This window comes from Notothenia rossii, assembly GCF_949606895.1.
Source record: "Notothenia rossii genome assembly, chromosome: 7".
Taxonomy (NCBI): domain Eukaryota; kingdom Metazoa; phylum Chordata; class Actinopteri; order Perciformes; family Nototheniidae; genus Notothenia; species Notothenia rossii.
In genome coordinates, this window is record NC_136905.1 from 8,779,945 (window position 1) to 8,801,110 (window position 21,166).

The 21,166-nt window shown below is 42.2% G+C and overlaps 2 protein-coding genes across 4 annotated transcripts in view; one reads left to right on the top strand and one right to left on the bottom strand.

Annotated features, from left to right (window-relative positions):
• The window catches only part of grik5 (glutamate receptor, ionotropic, kainate 5), a 119,234-nt gene extending 103,804 nt beyond the window's left edge, over positions 1-15,430 (top strand). The window contains exons 19-22 of one of the 2 annotated variants that reach the window (XM_079693882.1): positions 938-1,163; positions 6,800-6,928; positions 9,263-9,429; positions 10,688-15,430. In XM_079693882.1, coding sequence (XP_079550008.1) covers positions 938-1,163; positions 6,800-6,928; positions 9,263-9,429; positions 10,688-11,302 — 1,137 coding nt within the window. In that variant the 3' untranslated portion in view covers positions 11,303-15,430. The remainder of the gene's footprint in view (positions 1-937; positions 1,164-6,799; positions 6,929-9,262; positions 9,430-10,687) is intronic. The other variant, XM_079693883.1, reaches the window with a different exon arrangement.
• Positions 15,431-16,644: 1,214 nt separating this feature from the next.
• LOC307047142 (cell adhesion molecule CEACAM5-like) overlaps positions 16,645-21,166 on the bottom strand; it is a 60,490-nt gene continuing 55,968 nt past the window's right edge. For both annotated transcript variants that reach the window (XM_079693884.1, XM_079693885.1), the window contains 3 exons: positions 20,574-20,915; positions 19,795-19,936; positions 16,645-19,231 (listed from right to left, as the gene is read on the bottom strand). In XM_079693884.1, the coding sequence (XP_079550010.1) occupies positions 19,207-19,231; positions 19,795-19,936; positions 20,574-20,915 (509 nt within the window). In that variant the 3' untranslated portion in view covers positions 16,645-19,206. The remainder of the gene's footprint in view (positions 19,232-19,794; positions 19,937-20,573; positions 20,916-21,166) is intronic.

A 21,166-nucleotide genomic window follows, 5' to 3' on the forward strand; every position in this document is an offset into this window, starting at 1 on the left:
TGTCCTCACACGATACTATATCTCTGTTGTTTTCTTTATGGCTGTTTGTGATTTTGTTAAGTGGCTGCCTGCCTGTGTTTGCTCATGAGAGCGCTTCCAGCCTCTGTGTTTGTCAAAGAGGGTGTGTGTGTGTGTGTGTGTGTGTGTGTGTGTGTGTGTGTGTGTGTGTGTGTGTGTGTGTGTGTGTGTGTGTGTGTGTGTGTGTGTGTGTGTGTGTGTGTGTGTTTTGTCTTTGTGTGACGGTGTTTGCATGTGGGAGTGAGTGTAGGTGAGTATATGGAAACACTATGTATTTGTTTATTTGTGTGGATGCATGGGAAATGGCTGCATGCCAAATTGTGAGTGTTTATGCTTTACCTTCTCCTGGTGTTCGTCCACACTGAGGATATAAGAAAGAGTGGTCTGTTTGCCTACTGTATATAAGCCAATGTTAGTGCTACAGTACATTACCCCACTCAAAGCCTAATCCACAATACACACCTCACATTATCACCCTCACATGCTGTCTACTCTTCCTTTCTTCTCACACAGAGATGCGACCTGTAATTGTTCACTTTAAATACTTAATCCTGTTTTAGAGCTTTCCATATTTGCTAAACCCCCTCCTGATTTACCTCCACCCTTATGAAAGATGATGCATCGGCTCCGCCATGTGGGAATAATCTGTAGCCTTGATTCGCCTCGCTATTTTGACTGCACTGACCTCACCACCTTCAAAAACTCACCTCTTCAATCTGGCTTTTAATGTTTGATTGATTTTGTATTATTTGACTTTAACTTCAACGATATATTTATTTGTTGTTCCTTTCTTTTCTTTTCACTATATCTGTAAAGCGTCTTTGAGCACCTGACCTCATTTTTCCTTCAAAGACGAATGAGTGCAAGAACACATATCTGACATCAGTATTTCATTCTCGTTTGTTGTGCTCCTCTGCAGAACTCCCGGTACCAGACCTACCAGCGGATGTGGAACTACATGAACTCCAAGCAGCCCAGTGTGTTTGTGAAAAGCACCGAGGAGGGCATCGCCCGCGTGGTCAACTCTAAATACGCCTTCCTGATGGAGAGCGCCATGAACGAGTACCACCGCGGACTCAACTGCAACCTCACTAAGATCGGAGGCCTGCTGGACACCAAGGGCTACGGCATCGGCATGCCACTGGGTAATAACACATCTTTAAAACATACATGCCTGTAGCAGCCCATAATGTAAATAACTGCCAAGTAAAACATCAAATAAGTGTAAAGATGGAGCGCAGGGCTTTGCATATCAATGATTCAAAACGCTGCCAGGGTAAACTCTCTTTAGGAAAGCGGAGTTGTTTGTCATACAGGAGTGGAAGAAAAATGTAGATCCTTAACTTAACTAAAATTACCCATACTTAAATGTTAGAATACTCCATTTCAAGTTTAAAAAATAGTCTCACGTTCAAATTCTCTGAAAAAAGTACAGAGGTATCTTCAGCAAAATGTAGTTGCAATATAAAAAGTTGAAACGACTCATTCTGCAGAAACATACCCTCAATATGTTATATATATAATGTATCAGGGTTCTTACGGTCATTGAAAACCTGGAAAAGTCATGGAAATTCAAGATGCTAATTCCAGGTCCTGGAAAATTCATGGAAATTCAAGATGCTAATTCCAGGTCCTGGAAAAGTCATGGAAATTCAAAATGCTAATTCAAGGTCCTGGAAAAGTCATGGAAATTCAAAATGCTAATTCCAGGTCCTGGAAAAGTCATGGCAATTCAAAATGCTAATTCCAGGTCCTGGAAAAGTCATGGAAATTCAAAATGCTAATTCAAGGTCCTGGAAAAGTCATGGCAATTCAAAATGCTAATTCCAGGTCCTGGAAAAGTCCTGGAAATTCAAAATGCTAATTCAAGGTCCTGGAAAAGTTCTGGAAAACAATATTTCCACCAAAGTTTTGGAAAAGTCATGGAAATGTAACTAAAGTTGCATCAAATATAATTTATATTTTATCTAATCGCCGAAATAGTAATACTATAATGATAATAAATACTGTATGGTATCGTAATGAAACGTAAAATGGCTTTTAACTGACGAGGTGTTTTGAGTTGAGATTTGAGTTGCGTTAGCGTGTAGAAGCTAGTAAGCCTATTGGATTTGTTTTAGATAGGCTCAACATGTTTCAGACCTTATTTTCCTGCTCCATGTTAAAATAAACCGTTTCCAGTGGTGCCGCTGAGAAAGAGTAATGTTTTTGGTCATGGAAAATTAGGTAAAGGTCATGGAGAAGTCATTGAAAATCATTGGTGAAAAAGTGTACGAACCCTATTGACACTATTAGATGAGTAATCACAATCAGGGATCACACATTATTGCTGATGCTCTTATCTGGTAACTTTATCCTTTACTATATTTGCTATTTTGAAAGAGAATGTATGTAATCACACTATAAAAAGCAAAGACGATTGATAGAAATGGTTTAAAACATGTTAATCTAACCGTCACAAGTCTTTGAAGCCTTTTGAAAAACATCCATATTGATTTAATCAGTGGCAATTTCAGGCAGAGCATTTCAACGCCTACACGCTCCTGCAGCAAACCACCCAGTCATGCCTGAAGATCTGAGGGTCAGATTGTCCTCTCGGGGGATTAAAGGTCACGGACGGTCAAAAAACACAACTGTCATGTGTTTGATTATCGCTTATTAACGAAGAAATCTATCTTAAAATCAACAACAGGCAACCAGTGCAAAGAAGCCTCACGAGATCATATTTTTGGACCTGTTTCAAGGCTTGTGAATTAATTCAAAAGAATAGACAACAACATATTAAATAATGCATGGGCCTCTGAGTTTACTTAAATATAGCACTAAAACACTTAGATACTGGTCTTCAGTGGTTAGAAAGAGCAGTTTAATGAATCTTTAAACAGAGAGCAGTGATATTATGTTGGTGATTATGTCCAAACACTAATGGCTATCCTTTAATGCTTCACCCTCAATATGTAGCAGCATCACAAAGTGCGTTCATTTTAACTTTGTTATTATTAAATAGACTTCTTCATTTGGGTGTTTTATTCTGAGAGATAAGATATACCGTTTTTGACCCGAGGAAAAAGCAAAGATATTTCCCCTTCGTTTCATCTTGCACAGCTTACTGTTGTTGAGTTGCATGCATTAGTTAAAGTGTTAAAGGAGTGAGATTACAGTGATTTAATTATGGGGTTTCTTTTGGGGGGTTTTCCCTCGTCCGCGTCAATGGTGTAAGGACAGAGAGGGGTGTGTACTCTACAGCCTGTAAAGACCCCTGAGTGTGATATTAGACAATACATCTGATTCATTGATATTCTTGCAGTTTCTGATTACAAGAGATTACACTTAAGATGGAAACCACAGCAAAGAAAAAGCTAAATGGGAAAACTTAAAGTGTCTGTAAGTATCAGACAATAAAATAATTCTGTCACTCTCTGAAATGTATTCTGCTCAGATCTCAAGCTTTATTAAAATCAGACATGAACTTCAGCAAACTCTTGATGCACTGTTACACAACTCACTTACAGACTTTTGTTAAATGATTGGTCAAAACAAAGACATTGCAGTAGACATGCAGTGCAGTACCAGGGAGGTAAACGTATATCTATGTCTGTTATGATCAGTCTGGCAGTGGCTCAGTCAGTAGGGGCTTGGACTGGGAGCCGTAGGATCGCCGGTTCAAGTCCCCGACCAGACCTAAATATGGAGTGTGGACTTCTACTTGGAGAGGTCCCAGTTCACCTCCTGCCCTGCCGTGGTGCCCTTGAGCAAGGCATCGGACACCCCCCTCCCCCCCATTCACATTGCTCCCCGGGCGCTCTACAATAGCTGCCCACTGCCCAGTGCTAGACTCCTGGTACTAGGATGGGTTAAAAGCAGAGAACAGATTTCACTATGTGCTGTGTGCTCTGCATGTGTGACCATTAAAGAGGGGTTCATCACCCTCCCCATTCTTATCTCTCTCTTAGTAGTGTCACTGTATTTTAATAAATTAAGAAGATAACACATACTGTACCCAGTGTTTCCGCCAGGGGGGCGTCTTGCCATCATTTGACGGCCTTATTCAGCTCGGAACGGCCTGAACTCGAGCCGAGGGCGCCCAACAAAAAAAAAAGATTGCTTGAAATGACGAAAAGGAAAAAAGACAAGGACATCCCACTGTTGGAGGGGCAAAGGAGCCTATTGGGATTATTTTCTGAGTATTGAACCCACGGTGCCTGCCACGGGACAACACGGAACGTGCGCGATTTGGACGCGATGAGCGGTGGAGCATGCGCGTGAACTGCGAGCGCCGGAGCCTCGCAGCGGCAAAACTGAGGCTCCGTGGTAAACTGTGGTAAAAGGAGCCGGCTCTTCTTGTTAGTGAGCCGAGCCAAATGATCCGGCTCACTAAAAAGAGCCGTAATTCCCATCACTAACGTGAAGAGATATTATCTACTATAAGGGACGGCTCAATTCAAAATTCAAGTCACGTGACTCTCTCTCGGGTGGACGCCCTCAGCCCTGGTCTGGCAGAAACACTGAGTACCTACACTTGTGTAGAAATGCTGATATTATAGGTCTTTCTCTATAAACCTCGAGAACAACAAAACAAACGTAATTGACTGTTGGAGAGTCAGAAACACCTGCATGAGATCAATTATGCTAAACAGACACGTGTAGTATCCTGATGGGGAGAGATTACGTCTGAAAAGTGTCTTGTACGTGCTTGATTTAGTTTGTATCTGAGGGATTAGTAAGTATTGCAACTGGAAGTAATGAAACTGCAGTTAATTGCTTTTCCACACACGTCCGGCTCTTCTGGAGATTTTTTTTTAAATGTTGTTTAGCTCAGAGGTTGTGTCACTGCATCACAGTGATCCATACTAACGAAGAAGAGGAAGACCAAAAGTGCAAAGAAAGAAAAAGCTGAGTGTGTCCATGAGCATGAAGAGCAAACGCAGTCATTGGGCGACAGCAAGAGGAGAGGAAGGTCTTATACAGAATTTAAGATCAGAGTTGGTCCACGAAAAGCAAACCATTTATGATTCAAAGCCTTTATTGTCACATGCACAACGGCTACGAGGTCGTTTTTTGGCAATGAACGTCCAACAATGCAACGTACAGCAGTATACTAACAGTAAGACATAAAGAAGGGAAATAAAATAGAGCCGGGGATATAATGGTGCAAGTAAAATGCACCATATATTTATATGTAAAAGAGAACAAGATAAAACTGAACTTTGTGCTGTAATCAAGATGTTTATATGTATATATATAAACATATCTATGGTAACGCTTCAGAGAGTCTGGTCTTATTGCCTGTGGGATAGAAATGTCCCTGAGTTTCTTGTTTTCTCTCTAACCTTTAAACATAGTTACATTTAAAGAAATTGTTTGACACATTCATCCCTCTTGATACGCTTCATATACTCTACAGCTAGGAGACGAGTATAGCTTAGCATAACGCAGCGTCCACACGGCGGCGTGCGTTGAAGCTTGCCGGTGAGCTTGTCTGAAACTCGACCAACAACCAATCACATGAATCTCCCGCCCCGGACACACAAGCACACGGTTTGATTGGCTAGGTTGCACCGGCATATGATTTGATTGGCTGACGCTTCTGCCGAATCTTCAAAAGTTGAACATTGCTCAACTTTTGAAGCGAGCAACGTGAGCAAAGCGAAGCAACGCTCCCACAATGCAGTTCGGCAAAGCGTGACGTCACCCCATTAAAAGTGAATGGCACGCCGCCGTGTGGACGGGTCGTAACGGCTTTGGTTTGTCCATAGCTTCATACAATGTGGTTTCATTAGTAATACTGGACTTTTAATTGTTGTGTTTCCATGTTCTTTCTGCAAGTAAGCACGCAAGATATCAAATGGAAATGTCTTGGCTTTAGCTGCTGGTCGACAGATTTTATTTGACCATTTGGACTCAGCCAGTGTAGATGTGTCCAGCTTAGTTAATCGTCTCCTGGCTGAAGCTTCAATTTCACATTTAAAAGTGAGTGGTATTAATGTTGTCATCTAAGTGTTGGCAAGAAAGCGAATAAGCATATATTTAACTACTCCTTTAATTGTATTCACCTTGATGGCTGCACACAGATATTAGACGTTGCACATTTTCCTCTGGATGGAGAGAAAACATGTGAAAATCCACAATCAAATACTCAACTAAATTAGCACAAGTCGCTCGGAGGGGAGTCTAAGATTGTAGCTGTAGGAGCTCGGGTTCTGTATTGCTGTGGGGAATTCAATTATTATATTTTTGAAGAGGTTTGTCATGGTGGGAAGTGATTTGTATCGCCTCCCAGAGAAGGAACGACTCGAATAGGTAATCTAGAAACACCATTCTTGTCACAATGTACAGAACACACTGTCGAGCATTGAGCAGTGCAGGTGCTCACACCGCTGGTTATCCGCATGTCTGCATAAAACTATAACTGACAAAGAATATTTGCCTTTCCTGGTGCCGTTAAATGTTCCCTTTCTCCTCTACTGTATCTAGTTCATGCCATGCTTTGTATGCTGTCTGACTAGCAGCTGTACCACTGGCTCGGTCTGGTTGTAATCTCACTCTTTTATCTCTTTCTAATCCTCTCTTTATTCTCAGAGTAAAATCACTCGTAGCCATCTTGAGGCTGCAACAGCCAATCTATCCGTGTGATTCCTGCTCCCTTTCTCTTACACTTCACTTGTGTTTTTCTCCTCGTCTGAAATAACCCCCTTCTCTTGTAACGGGCTCTTGTGCAGCCCCTTTTTTCTTCTTCGTCCTCCACCACTCGCTCTTATCCTGATTTCCTGTCATTTCCCAGGGTCTCCATTCAGAGATGAGATCTCGCTGGCCATCCTCCAGCTGCAGGAGAATAACAGGCTGGAGATACTGAAGAGGAGATGGTGGGAGGGAGGCCAATGCCCCAAAGAGGGGGACCACCGTGCCAAGGGTCAGTGGACCGCAGCTGTCCGTCTCCTTTTCCCTCCTTCTCTCTAATGTGCCCCATAATAGTCTCCTCACTCCCTGCTAAAGTCCTGCTAATGGCTAATGGCTAACCTAATGTCCTTGTGAAGGGTGCTTAGCGAAATCTACTTTCCCAAATGTCTCCTGTTTGTCTCAGGTGGTGTGTAATGGGGATTTTATTAGAGTGCGTCGGTCTGTTCACACGTGTTTAATGTGTGATGTGTGTGTGTGTGTGTGTGTGTGTGTGTGTGTGTGTGTGTGTGTGTGTGTGTGTGTGTGTGTGTGTGTGTGTGTGTGTGTGTATAAATGAAAAAGCCCCAGTATTCATGCCACTGCACTGTAAATCTAGTTTGAAAACGTTTGGGGTAGCTCTGGAATCAAAAGAGTTAATACCTTTCTTCATTGATCTTCATTAGGGGTAGTTTATATCCAGTGTTCAGCGGAGCAATAATTTCACTATTCATTCAGCCACTTCATCAATTTAAGGTTTGTAATTTAATTAAAACAGCACTTCCATAAAGTTGAAGGTAATTGAAAGAGAAGACATTTGAGCTGAAGGTAAAGAGGAAGGGATCTAATGAAATGATCAGTATTATAATAAAGGGGAATAGATTGTGTAAGAGCTAAAGAGGTTCTATCCAATGAGGTAGATTTGCTGATTATTATTATTAAAGGTGGGGTAGGTAATTTTGGAGAAACCAGCTCGAGTGTGCTAGGATTTGAAAATACACAGCCGGAAAAAATCTACCCCTCCTCCAACACACACGAACGCGCACATGACCAATGAGGGGCACGAGATAAGTTTGTGCACAGATGGAAGGCTGACAGGCAGGTAGGCCATCCAGTTACTTTAGCCGGGCCGGCTCAGATGATTGGTCGTGCTTTTTACAGCACTACGGCTTCCACAGATGATATTTTTTATGGATTTTTTGTCAAAGCACTTCAGATATTCATTGCTATCGGGATGTTAAGAGCATTCCATGGAATATAACAAAAAGTGTATCTCGAGCCGGTTTCTCAAACTTACCTACCCCACCTTTAACTGTTTTTTTTATCTCCATCTCTTCCTGTCACTTAAAAATACTGGTATCTGATTTACATACGTATATTGTTTTATTTATAATATATATAAGGAAATAAGTTTGTGTCATGGAAATCAAAGTACAGCGGATGGATTGAGCGTTTATATAAAATCGAGACATTTTTGTAGGCAACTCACTTCGACCCTGCCTGAGTTGTTATGCCGAGTCTCTCAAACTTCCTGCAGTTTTTTTCACAACCTGTCGATTAAGAAATGGTGGTCTCCAAGCCCGATGCGATATAACGAGAGCGAGGTCTCTTGAGTAATTTCCCCAGACATAAAGGAGTACTTTGACATTTTCAGAAATGTTCTCAGTCGCTCTCTTGCTGAGATATAGTTGAGAAGATTGAAAGCACTCAGCGGCTGCTTAGCATGAAGCCTGGAAATGAAGAAATTGCTCTAAAGTGGAGACCTTCATTTTATACCCTGTTTGTTCTGTACACAAAACTAAAATGGTAAAGTGGCGAGCTTTAGAGAGGCTAGTTGGCAGCACACAGTCATGTGATTAACAATATAACTTGTATTGAAGTTAAAACTAAAATGCCTTTCAACCATCCTTAAGCCAACGTTTGACATACACAGTCGGGCTCACAGCAATTCAGTTTAGCTGGCCATGACTGTTCTCTGTATCAAACTTGTTTTTTGCTTGCTGGTTGAGTGTACTCAGCAAAAAACCTTTCCCATAATCATTTTGAAAATCCTGAAGCACGCTGCTCGGCTGCACACTGCAGATCAGTATTCTCCACTTCACCTGGTTTCTTGTTTTTCCTGTCCAAATATTGTCTGCGTCTGTGTGTAACATTTCATGCTCTTGATTCTGCAATCTCTGCACCATGTTGCCTCTACAACTCTCAACATTAAATGCAGAGTCAAACCCCAGCCAAATCTACGTTAGAGGGTCTTGAGCATTCGATCGTAATGTGATGTTAAATGTCTGTTTCCCTGTTTCTTTTCCTGGTATTTATCCTTGTTGACATTGCAAGTGGAGCTGCTATGATGCAAGACAAATTATAATCGTGAAATATCATCGTATCGTATCATTGGTGAGGGTGTTGCTGTTAGATTTAGACTACATTACAGGAGGTGGATCTCTGGCTGTTCACCAGCTCAGTTTGTTATTACACTACTCCAGTAAGAGCACGACACAGCCTGTGAAAACACATCTATTTCCCAGGCTGTGTCGTGATTAGTCATTTTGAAAGCTGGTCCTAATGTGTGTCCCCTGTTGCCCCCTCTCAGGTCTGGGCATGGAGAACATTGGGGGCATCTTTGTGGTTCTGATCTGTGGCCTCATCATCGCCGTGTTTGTGGCCATTATGGAGTTCGTGTGGTCGACACGCCGCTCTGCAGACACCGATGAGGTATGCCCCCATACCTGCCCTCGCCGACCCCACAGACACACCCCAGTAGGTTCCCATGGCATCCCGCCAACCCTTTTGATTATGTTGTTTTGTGTGTGTGTGTGTGAGACTCAGTAGATTTCTCTCAGCTTTTGCCTCCATGTGTTTGTGGGTGCTCTTACACTTGAGGTCTAACGTGCATGTTGAGATGAGAGGAATGATCAAGTATGCGGCCCCTCAACTGTCCGAAATGTTTACAACTAATACAAGGATTTGATTTGACTTTGCATGTCCTGCCTGTTTTGAAGTCATTGTGCCCTTTGTTAGTGTTTGGTGTTTAACAGTATGGCAGCAAGTGTTCGTGAGCTAATGTTGATGGTACCGATAAGCAATATTGAGAGATGGCAATATTTGCTTGCTATAGATAAGCAGTGTGATCTTATTCCCTGGCATTAAATGTCATGATGTATCTTCTTTTACATGCCTCACATGTACGCTGGTATTCCTCGTATCCATTCTTGGATTACTTCTCACCCATTTCACTGTGCGTCCCCCTCTATCCCTCACACACACACACCTCCTGTCATCAGTGTCTGTTCTCCGATAACGAGTATTGTTTCTGTTTATGTGAGCACATTACTTTTTTTTAATTATGATTTCGACGGAAATGTGGTTTGTCTGTAGTGGATTGTTGCCGTCGTGTTTGCAAATAACATTGGTCATGCTGGAATGATACAAATATCCGTGTGTGTGTGTGTGTGTGTGTGTGTGTGTGTGTGTGTGTGTGTGTGTGTGTGTGTGTGTGTGTGTGTGTGTGTGTGTGTGTGTGTGTGTGTGTGTGTGTGTGTGTGTGTGTGTGTGTGTGTGTGTGAGGGTGTGTGTGCCTTTGCGTCTGTGCACCTGAGTTTGCAGCCTGTCCGTTCATAGTGCCATAATGAAGTGCCCATAAACTAAACAACATTTGGGTGTTTTGTGTGGTTGGATTGTAATAACTCTCTCTGCTCCTTGGATATTCTCCCATCTCTATCCACCTCCTCATCCTCCCCCATCGCCTCCTCATTTCTGTCCCGACACCATCCCTCCATTTGTCGATCTCTGTGCCTTCGCTTCTTCTGCGACTCTTCTTCCACCAACCCTCACTGTCTCTCTGCCTTGATCCCGCCTCTTTTTCTGTTGCTTTTTCTTTTGTATTTCCTCGTTTCCCCTCTTCTTTACGTCCCGCCTCACCACCGCCTTGTTCTGCGGCCTGCCCACTTTGTGTCTGTGGCGCTCCCTCCTTCCCTCCTTCCCTCCTTTCCTCCCTCCTTCCTTTTCCCTCCTCCAGGTGTCTGTCTGTCAGGAGATGATCACCGAGTTCAGAAACGCCGTCTCCTGTAAGAAGAGTTCCCGTATGCGTCGCCGTCGGCCCCTCAACAGCTCGGCGGCCCTGCGTAACCCCGCCCGCATCGCGCTGGGCGCCCCCCGCCCGCTGCGCCTGGTGCGGGAGATGCGCCTCAGCAACGGGAAGCTGTACAGCGGAGCCGGGCCTCTGACGGGCGGAGCTGGAGGTTCGGGAGCCCCTGACCTGGGCCCCGGTCCCCAGCGGATCCTCGATGATCCCCTGGGAGCCAACACCACCCCTCCTCCTCCACCGGCCCCCACCCCGGTGATGCTGCCCGCCCGCAGCTGCGCCCACGTGCGGATCTGCCAGGAGTGCCGGAGGATCCAGAGCCTGAGATCGGGCACCTTAGGGTCCACCTCCACCAGAATACCCCCGTCATCGGCCCCCCTGCCCAGGCTACCCCCACCCCCGCCCCCATCCTCATCCAACACAGACAGTGAGGGCGCAGGGGGGCCCAGCCCGAGGCAGCTACACCACGGCACCCCCTTACACACCTCCAGACCCCTCCCTCCTCCACAGAACAGCAACACCACAGACCTGCTGGGCGACCAGGACTGAGAGCAGCGGAGCGGAGGGGGGGGGTGACGGAGGAATATTTGTGTTGCTGAGAGAAACACTGCTTGTTTCCACCTGAGAAATGTATCGGAGGACAAAAAGAGGGGGGGATGGAGGGAGAAAAAAGATCTGAGCCAATAGAAAATGAGACGACCTTTATAAGGAGAGGGAACACGTGATAGACCTGAATGCTGTGAGGCGGTCGGTCCAGCTTCTGTCATAAACTCCCATTAACAGTTCAGTTTGGACACATCTGAGCGGAAACACACATGACCAGCTGATGGTTTCCATTGGCTTCCTGTTTCTCTCCTTCCTCCCCCTCTCACTTCACCTTCAGATGTGAGGGCGCTGGCTTTCTTCCACAGACTCTAAATACCCCCTCTCTTAAAATGAAGCCTTGTTGGAGGACATACTGTATCCGTATGTGATTTAAAACCGCAACTAAAAGACTTCCAGAGAATTATTTCCTGTTGTTTCTTTTCTTTTGTTGTCTCTCTCGTTTTGTTACCATTGTTCTAAGTGGGAATTACAGAGTTAAGTACAGACTACATGTGACAATACGGTGGATTATGACAAAGTAAGGAACTCGACTGCGGCTTATTGTGTTGGAGAGTTTTGTGTCCCTCCCTGTGACCCGTAGCTGGAAGCTGGATTGAAAAGACAAAATGCAAACAGTAGCAGAGGAAACTGTCTGCCTTTCTTTACACTGTGTGTGTGTTTGTAAAAAAATGTGTCTTTAAATGTGTCTTTAAATACTTTAAAGTGAGGAGAACCATGTTCCCTGCAACAGCGCCCTTCTACAAATGTTAGATAATCAGACGTAAGAGGTTTTGAAATGTGAAATGAATGTCCCTCGTTATCCCGGGTAACACTTGCCAAGCCTTGACTCCTTTTTCACCTCTGCTCACACAGCGTAGAGGAGATAGAGAGGCAGAGCCCGGCAGGAGCGATAGGGGACCAGAGAGGGATGAGACAGAAAACAGGCAGCGAGGGAAAAGGACACCACTGAATTTGAATGAGAAATCTTTCGCTGAACTACTTCCATTATTAGATCTGTCCTGATCTGTTAATTCTGGGCATCTTTTAAGGCGCTTGTTAACGCGCCAGCGGGCTCCAGCTCCTTCTCCTCTCGGTTTAGCAACTTGGCTCCTGCCAGGCTGATAGACTCAACACAGCCTCGTCAATACTGTTTCAAGCTTTTGATCGCCTAATTACTCCCCTCTATGGCTGGGGACTCGTTCGGGAGGGGGGGTTGAACACAGAGAAACATGCTGATAAATAGATTTAGAATAAATACATGTTTTTTTGTAGCACTGCGCCTGGGAAGAGAAGCTAGTCTAATGATGCTGTTAATGTTACAGCCCTACTGCTCAGCTAGATCCAAACACTACACTTTATTAGCCACGGGGCTTAAAGGGAATTCACTGGTGGATTTGCAGATTTCTAGGCCTTTCATTTCCACTTCTGCACACTTTTGATTACCGGTGATCATTAAGAGCATACTTTACATGGTTGCCAGATTCTCAATCCCCGAAGTTGCCACTGTGTTCCCAGCATGTGGTATAATTACATAGAGCATTCAAGAAAAAGGCTGGTTTGAATCTATAATTCTCCTATTGTCCACACATCCAGCTCGAAGACCAAAACCACCAATGAATTGATAAAATGATCAGACTTATAATTATCATTAGCGTGTAACATTTTATAACTCCATGCAATGGATTTCTATTGAACACAACAATAAAAACCATTACAATACACACAAAGAAGTCACACCGTTGCTTTGAGCCACGTTTTCTCATGACTGTTTCTCTTTTCTGAGGAAACTACGTAATGGTGCCCATTTTTAAGAGAAGTTAGAAAGTAAAGTTTTTTCGTAAACACTGAAAGTGATAAAAGCGCCAGGGCCATCACCCGATATTAATCAGAACGGAATAAAATGAATGCTTACATAAAAAGTAGTATCCTTGAGGTCTAAACTACTAATGAGTTGTGTTTTCTGCAGTGTGTGTCCTCTGTGGTTCAACCCCTCTGTGTGAGTGTCCCTTCAGAAGTAAATGTCCTGATTTATTTTGCACAATAGTCCATTATCCCATAGTATATATATATATATTTTTGATATGACATATCAAGTGCTGTATTAGCATTTGCTGCACCGCAGGTCATTGACTCATCAGTGTCTGAGGGTTTATTGAATCAGTTATCTAATCAGCTCCCAACATACTCGCTGTAAAGTGATTCACTAAACTAAGAGGCGTTTTGACACACTCTTTTAGATATAGTAAGCAACTATTGCTCCAAAAAAGAAACATGAGGGTAATCTGATGAAACGTCTCCCCGTCATCCTGGCTGTGTTTTTCTTAGTGTTTGTCTTTTATGGTTTGATTTCCTGACAGCAGATTGTATGAATGTAATGCTTTTCAACAGCTGATTCTCAATTGAACTTCATGAACTTGTTTTTATTTCTTTAATATGTTTTCTGGCCCCGTGTTTCCCCCTCTTGAAAGACCTCTTGACACCCATGAGTTTCCTCTAAAACACATGCATTTACAAACTGCTTCACATTTAACCGAGGGGTGACATGCTTTCAATTCAGATCCGACCAAAAAGCAGGACTACGATCCCTCACTTCCCACCCATCCATATTCAGCAGTCATACAATGTAAAATAGAAACCCACCAGTTCAGCCCTTCACAATTCCCCCTGGGTTATACAAAAAAATACATGGCAGTGTTGTCTGGGCAAACGTTGCATTGCCGTATGAAATTATGCATTTTGCCGGGAAACAGATTTGTCGACAGTGTTGTGCTCCAGATAATGAATGATAACATTGTTTGCACACATTATGCTGTTTCTACGAATGATTTCTGTCAGCAGACGCCGGCCTGGATTCAGTTTCTCTCTGTTTACCTCTCCCTTTGTGTTCTGAATGCTGACAAGGCAACCGGAGCCAACCCCTTTCCACAAGAAGTCACAGTACACACACACACACACACACACACACACACACACACACACACACACACACACACACACACACACACACACACACACACACACACACACACACACACACACACACACACACACACACACACACACACACACACACACACACACCTTCATTTCCAATTCCCTTGTTGTCCAAAGGTTGTAAACCCACTGTTGTTTTCAATTTTGTCTCTTGCCTGTGTTCACTTTGGTTTGTTGTGGTACGAATTCACAAACTTGATATGTGACAGCTGCACATAGACAACGAATAAGGGTCCATCTACGGCTTCAAAACATCAGCTGGAAGCGTTTACTAGAGGCAAGATGAAGGTTAAAAAGAATATTGTTTGTTTGTATAACTTCTAGTATGAAGGTAAGGGAGGGTCACAAAACAAATCAGACGGGGTGTCTGAGCAGTCACTCCACAAAACAAAGCTTTTTTGTTTATTTTTATGTTCTTTTCTTTGGTATTTTTTCATATTTCTATACTAGTGCTAAATGGATTATTAAAACTGATGATGAATATTATGATGAAATTGTTGTTATTATTCCTATTAAAGAGCAAGAGGTTCTATAGTGTGATTGTGGGTGAAGGGGGGGGGGGAGGTGTTGGGGTTGGGACGGAGGTGCAATGGTGCTCTGCAGAGAGATCGCCCTGTTGTTCAAAACCTATAGACACACAATCTTCTTTTGGAATAAAAAAATATTCAAACAGTCTCATAGTGACGTTTGTGTTTTCCTTTCTGAGCGGGAAGGTCTGCTGCCTTTTTACTTATCGTGTTTGGGTCATGATTCACTGATATACTGAAGAATATAGTCAGTAAAAGCATTGTAGCACATGTGGAACAACAGTGATGTTATAGTCTGTGTTGTTGTGTGTTTGTTGGTCTACCAAGGACCATGCTAGAAGAAGAACTTTGGTATTTTTCAACCTTGTCTAAACATTTGTTTTTCTAAGTGAGTAATACTGACAACAATTTGGGAAATTGGTCAAGTATTGAGCGATGCCTTGCAGAGGGCAGCCACTAAACGGCCCGAGGCAATAGAGGTTTGTCAATATACGTCCACTTAAAGTGCTTGTTTTTACCACTAACAACACTATGGCAAGGATCCTACAGAGAAATAAAACATTTTCTTTACCTTTCGCTTCATCCACAGCCTGTTTGTTATTGTGTAAAACCCTGCGATGCACCCACATTGTTGAAGTCAGCTAAATATTATGCCATGACATTGAAAAAGATAACAAAAACTCAGACGACAACAAGGCTTTCCCCTCTTAAACTCTTACTCACGTTTCCACTGTCGACACCTGGCAACAAGTCACAACAAAAATTGAAGGTTGAAGAATAAACATTAGATATTTCTGTCGATGGCAAAAGCAAACACTTCTAGTGAACGTTTGTTGAGTAATTGCCCCTCTAATTTCAAAAATGGTTCCCCCCATTCGTCACTAAGACACTAAAACATTGGAGACGCATCTATTGGCTTGCGCTCCAACACATTGTACGTCAGAGACCATCAACTGGCGACCCGCGGGCCAAATGTGGCACGCCAGACATTCTCATCTGGCACGCGCTGTGGCGCTGGCGGAGTGGTTAGTGCGTTCGCCCCCCACACATTTTTGTTTTACAACGTCTTGTGAGTAATGTGCAGTACCGGAGTCCAACAGAGAGGCAGCAGCTGCGGGACAGTAGCCTGCGTACTGCGTAGCCTTCCCTGCCTTGAAGAAGAAGTGATCCTTCATTAGCGTGAAGAGTCTGCTTTTTTGCGCTCCGCAGTAGCCCCCGCCACTCCGGCGACTTGACAGTACATATGCGTGCTCCACTAGCCCCCCCCCCCCCCCCCCTCCACTGTCAACAACTTCAAAATTCAGGGCTATATATAAAAATCGCTGGCCCCCGAAAGTGTCTCTAGGAATAATTTGGGCCCTTGGAAAAATGTAGTGATCCCTGTTGTACGTGATAAACTGAGGGGGCGGGACATCTCGAGGCAGTTGACCAATCAGAGCAGAGCCGGGCAGCTAGCCAATCAAAGCAGACTGGGCTCTGGTTTCAGAAAGAGGGTGAAAAGAGGTGCTGCAGCACAGGCAGTATGAGGAAAATAAAGAGCTTTTTGAACATTCAAGCATGGAGACATGTCACAGTAGAGACACTACATACAAATATGAACTCTAAAAGTGAGCATAAAAGGGCCCCTTTAAGTAGAAGTACAGCAAAAACTACTTAAAAGTAACAGAAGTAAAAGTGCGCATTCTGCAAAAAGAGCTCATACTTCCTTTGAAGGGTGTTTGTTTCTCATACATTTTTCTATTATGAAAGAAGTCTTTAGTAATCAAGAACACATTTGGTAAGGTCTGTAAAGATGCTGACCTTTATTAAGCAAGAGACACTTGCAACAACAAGTTCTGCTTTAAAGCAAAGTAGAGAACATTTACAGAAATGTTGTTTCTGTACTTCTGCTCCAATGCATCATTTCATAAACCGGCAACATAACTTACAGTAATTATCTCAAAAGCATGAACACATTTTAGACACTTAATTTAAACAGAAAACAGATGTCACTGCACAACAAAGTAAACAATGTAATATGAATCCTTATGCTACTATATTTCACATCCAAAAAACTCATTTTGTTCTCATGTGTTCCGACAGCACAGATGGTTGGTGCAATCAAATGTCTTAAGCACTGAATTTCAACATTACAAATTGAAAACAACAAGGCGAATCAGAAATACTAAATGAGTCTTTTATAATGTGTTACAAAGCAAACATCTGATGTGTTTTTTTTCCCATTATCTCATGGCAGCTAAGAGTAACATAATTGCAGGTCCTTATTAAACAAAATAAATTATTAGTTTAAAGTTATATCTTTTGTGTTTTATGTAAGCTTAGTTTTTACTTTATCAACACCATTTCACAGTTTTGACTGCTGAAGTATGCATTAATTTAAAATTAAATATAGCACCACAAACTAAGACAAGAAGAAAATGAGGATACGCGCCGTCTGGTGTTTCTACGCATGCGCAGTTACTGATCCACACTCGACGTTAAATTGCCAGTAATTTAGCTGCCTTTTTAATTATTTAATGACACATTACACTTATGTTGTTTAGGGGGAATCCCCTGACACAACCTCTCCTCAGAAAATGGTTTGTTAATCCTTTATTTTTCTCAGCAAACGCTGCAAATCAAACTAGAGTGTTGAGTGAAGTCTGAGCATGCGCAGTGAGAGCGCTTGCTCAGCGTCCCGTCCGGTGAATGACGTAACCTGCTCACCTGTTTCCACTTTACCTGATCAGCCCTGCAGGCCAGCCTCTCACCCTGTAAATGTTGTTAAATGCTGTCTTTGCTTTGCTGCCCCTGAAGTTTCCTGCCCCACTCCAGTTACCTGAGGATAATCAGTTTGAACTTTCTTCCTGAAACGTTTACATTTTGGAAAGTAATCATGAAACTTTTGCCTGCTGCTGACTCATCTCCATGACACCATCAGACTGTAGAGAGCATGGAGGCCGTCTCTAATCCAATGTTTATATCTTTAACATTTAGAAATGCACCTCTTGAACTGTTCTTGTTATTACTCAGTGTTTTAGAGCATTATTGTTTAAACCTAATGTATAAATGTATTGGTCTATTCTCAGTGAATTATTGTTATTTGTTCGCCTTATATATTGGCTTGAAGTCTTTGCACAGTAACTTGTCTTTGAAAGGTTATTAGTATCCCACCTATGCAACATATCACATCAGTAAACACTAGTTTAACATTTATTTTGTAAAGGCAGTGATGATATTTGCAGCTGTGTAGCAACATTGAGAAGATTGACGATCACATTTCTGATGTTTAAAAAAGAAAGAAAGGTGGCACTACCGTAGTTGAATATAATGAACATTGGCATTGTTTAGTTATGTATATATACATATATATACACTCAGTCTTTTCGGTACCACTTTACAATAAGACTACCCTTATAAAGGATTCATAAAGGGTTTATAATTAGGTTATTAATTAGGTTGTAAACACTTTATTAATCATTAACAACCATTTATAAAACAGTTCTAACATAGTTTGCATACATCAACACAGGCTCACTATTTGGCAAGATGACTAAGTCTTATATTGGCTACTTAGCGAGAATCAACTCAGTGAGCAACAGATACCAAGGATGCTGGCTGATGAAGGAGACGAAGTAAGCTAGGTAGCCAATATAAGGCTTAGCAGTACAGATAAATGTGGGATCACTATTTGGCAAGCAGCCGGTCACAGTCGCCCTGTTTATCTCATGTCTTATAAAAGCTTATTAATAATTTATAAAGTGTTCAAAACCTAATTAATAAATAAATTAAAAACTATTCGTAAACCTTTTATAAGTCTTATTGTAAAGTGGTACCGTATTTTGAGTACTCACACACCGAAATGTAGCTGTAAAATCTCCCTTATTTGCATTAATCCACAGATGCAAATATTTCACCAACCAATGCAGCGTTAAATCATGTTTGAGTTGGGAACAAAGAAAGCTCTGCTTTTTGCCTTTTTATGGAATTTGTAAAAAATATAGAATAACATGGACTTGTACTTTCAGGAGCAGTTAACTTACTGATGGGAGGATGTGATAAGTTTGCTGAATGATTACAAAATCATTTAAGTTATAGTGTCCAATTGTAAAAGAAAAAAAGACATCTATATTATGACTTTGAAACACTTTTCAGTCTTTGTATGTTGACTGACATCCGTGCATACTTTGAGCCTGACCGTCACAGTAGAACACACTTATGTGTTTTTTAAGGACCTTGCTTTTGTTATTTGCATTAACTTCTTTAGACAAAGAACTTAATGCTTTTTTTGGGGTAAATGTTCAAACTAATTCAAAAAGTTATGTTAAGCTGTGGCCTGAAACCATCTCCCAGCTCACCTCCTCTCGTTCAGTCTCTTGGCACTGGACCGTATCTGAAAGACAGACAAACAAGGAACTATAACTCTGAGAAATAACCTTTTTTTTTTAAATGTGCTCTTTAGAAATACAAATAATAGGAAGAAGTGGCTTTTGTTCAGATGCGTTGCAAAACCTCTTCTCTGTGCAATTAATAGTTATCAGTTGTCACGATCTTACAGTACTTCCTGATTTTTAAAGGGAATTTTCTTCCACTTCTTTAAAAGCTGATGAATTAAAGTTTTGACTAGACTGAGTACAGCGAGTTTAATAGTCTTCTTCAGTACGACTGTAGAGGATGAAGATGTTATTCTTTCTTAAATGTTAACTTTAATGCTGATTTACTCGCTATACCTCATGTTGTAAACCTCTTAGTCATGGAGAACGTTTCAACACATCATGTTGTATACTCCTACATAATATATAACACACACACACACGCACACGCACACACACACACACACACACACACACACACACACACACACACACACACACACACACACACACACACACACACACACACACACACACACACACACACACACACACACACACACACACACACACACACACACACCTTTTTCTGATGAGGAAGAGAGTGGTGGCCAGCATGGTGCCTACTATCAGCACAAATACTCCTCCAGTGATTATTTTTGCTAACATGTGCGGCCCTTCTGAACCCAGCCCTTCTGAACCCAGCCCTTCTGAACCCAGCCCTTCTGAAAAAAGAAACACAACTATGATGAACTTTCAACAATGCAAACTGTTTATTCAGTGATATTTTAAAGGAATAGTTTGGAAAAAGGTATAATGTTTGTTAATTGAGCTTTCAAGGTGCCGGCAGGTGGATTTGGTCACCTACATACAGTACTGCCGCTGCCCTAACAATGTGCTGTTGGATGCAATTAAATGGGCTCTATTAATCAAATTGTAAGGATTATATTTGTATTTCGTGCCTCTACTGTGACATGCTTCAATCCTGTTGCTTGTAATCTATTATTCTCTAAGATTGGCAGAATGCAAGACATCCTGTTTTTTTATTTCCGGCATATTCTTTTTCTTTGCTGTGTATATGGACTTACTTCATCTTATGTGTGGTTTACTAAATATGGTGGTAGCATAGATTTGGATGGTGAAAAGGTTGTCTTCCTGCTGTAGTCTGTTGTTCCTGTTTTTCCGCCAGCTGTCATGACCCACGCTTACTTAGAAATGTGTGCCTGCCTTTGCACCACCTGGATGGCCTCTCCCTGTCTGCCTTTTAACCCAAACCCAATTCTGATGATTTATTATCATGTGAGTTATCTGCTTGTGAGTTGAGGGTCAGAGTTCATATTATAGAGAGTATTACTTACTCACCTTTAACAACGAGTTTGGTGGTTCCTTCAAACACACCGCTGGGAAAAGCTGTAACGGTGCAGGTGTACGACCCTGCATCTCTCATTTCAACATCTTGAATGATCAAAGATTGTTCTGCAATCTTCAGTCTCTCCTTCAGAGAACTGTTGTGGACACTAACTTCTGATTCACCTCTAGTAACAATGATGAGGATTTTCTTTCCAGCTGGTGCGTTCAGCTCCCACAGAACCTGAGAGATTATGTCATCTTTTGGTCCCGGGATGAATTGGCATCGCAGGGTGACCTCCTCTCCGAGGTATCCCGTCACTTCAGGCTCCATTTTGAGTTGCTGTTCCTCAAGAACTGCAACAAAAATATTATGAAATTATGGGAATTTACTTTTTTTAGATTTCCCCTTTTTATGACATACATGGAATCCTTCCTTTGTAACATGTTTTTCAACACCGTTTTTATTTATTGATGGCTCCCCTGTGTACACACAGCATAATCTCTATCAGTGTTGGATCAATATTGGGAGAATTTAATGAAGTACATTTACTCAAGTACTGTACTTGAATACAATTTTGAAGTAGTTGTAGTATTTTAATCGTGTA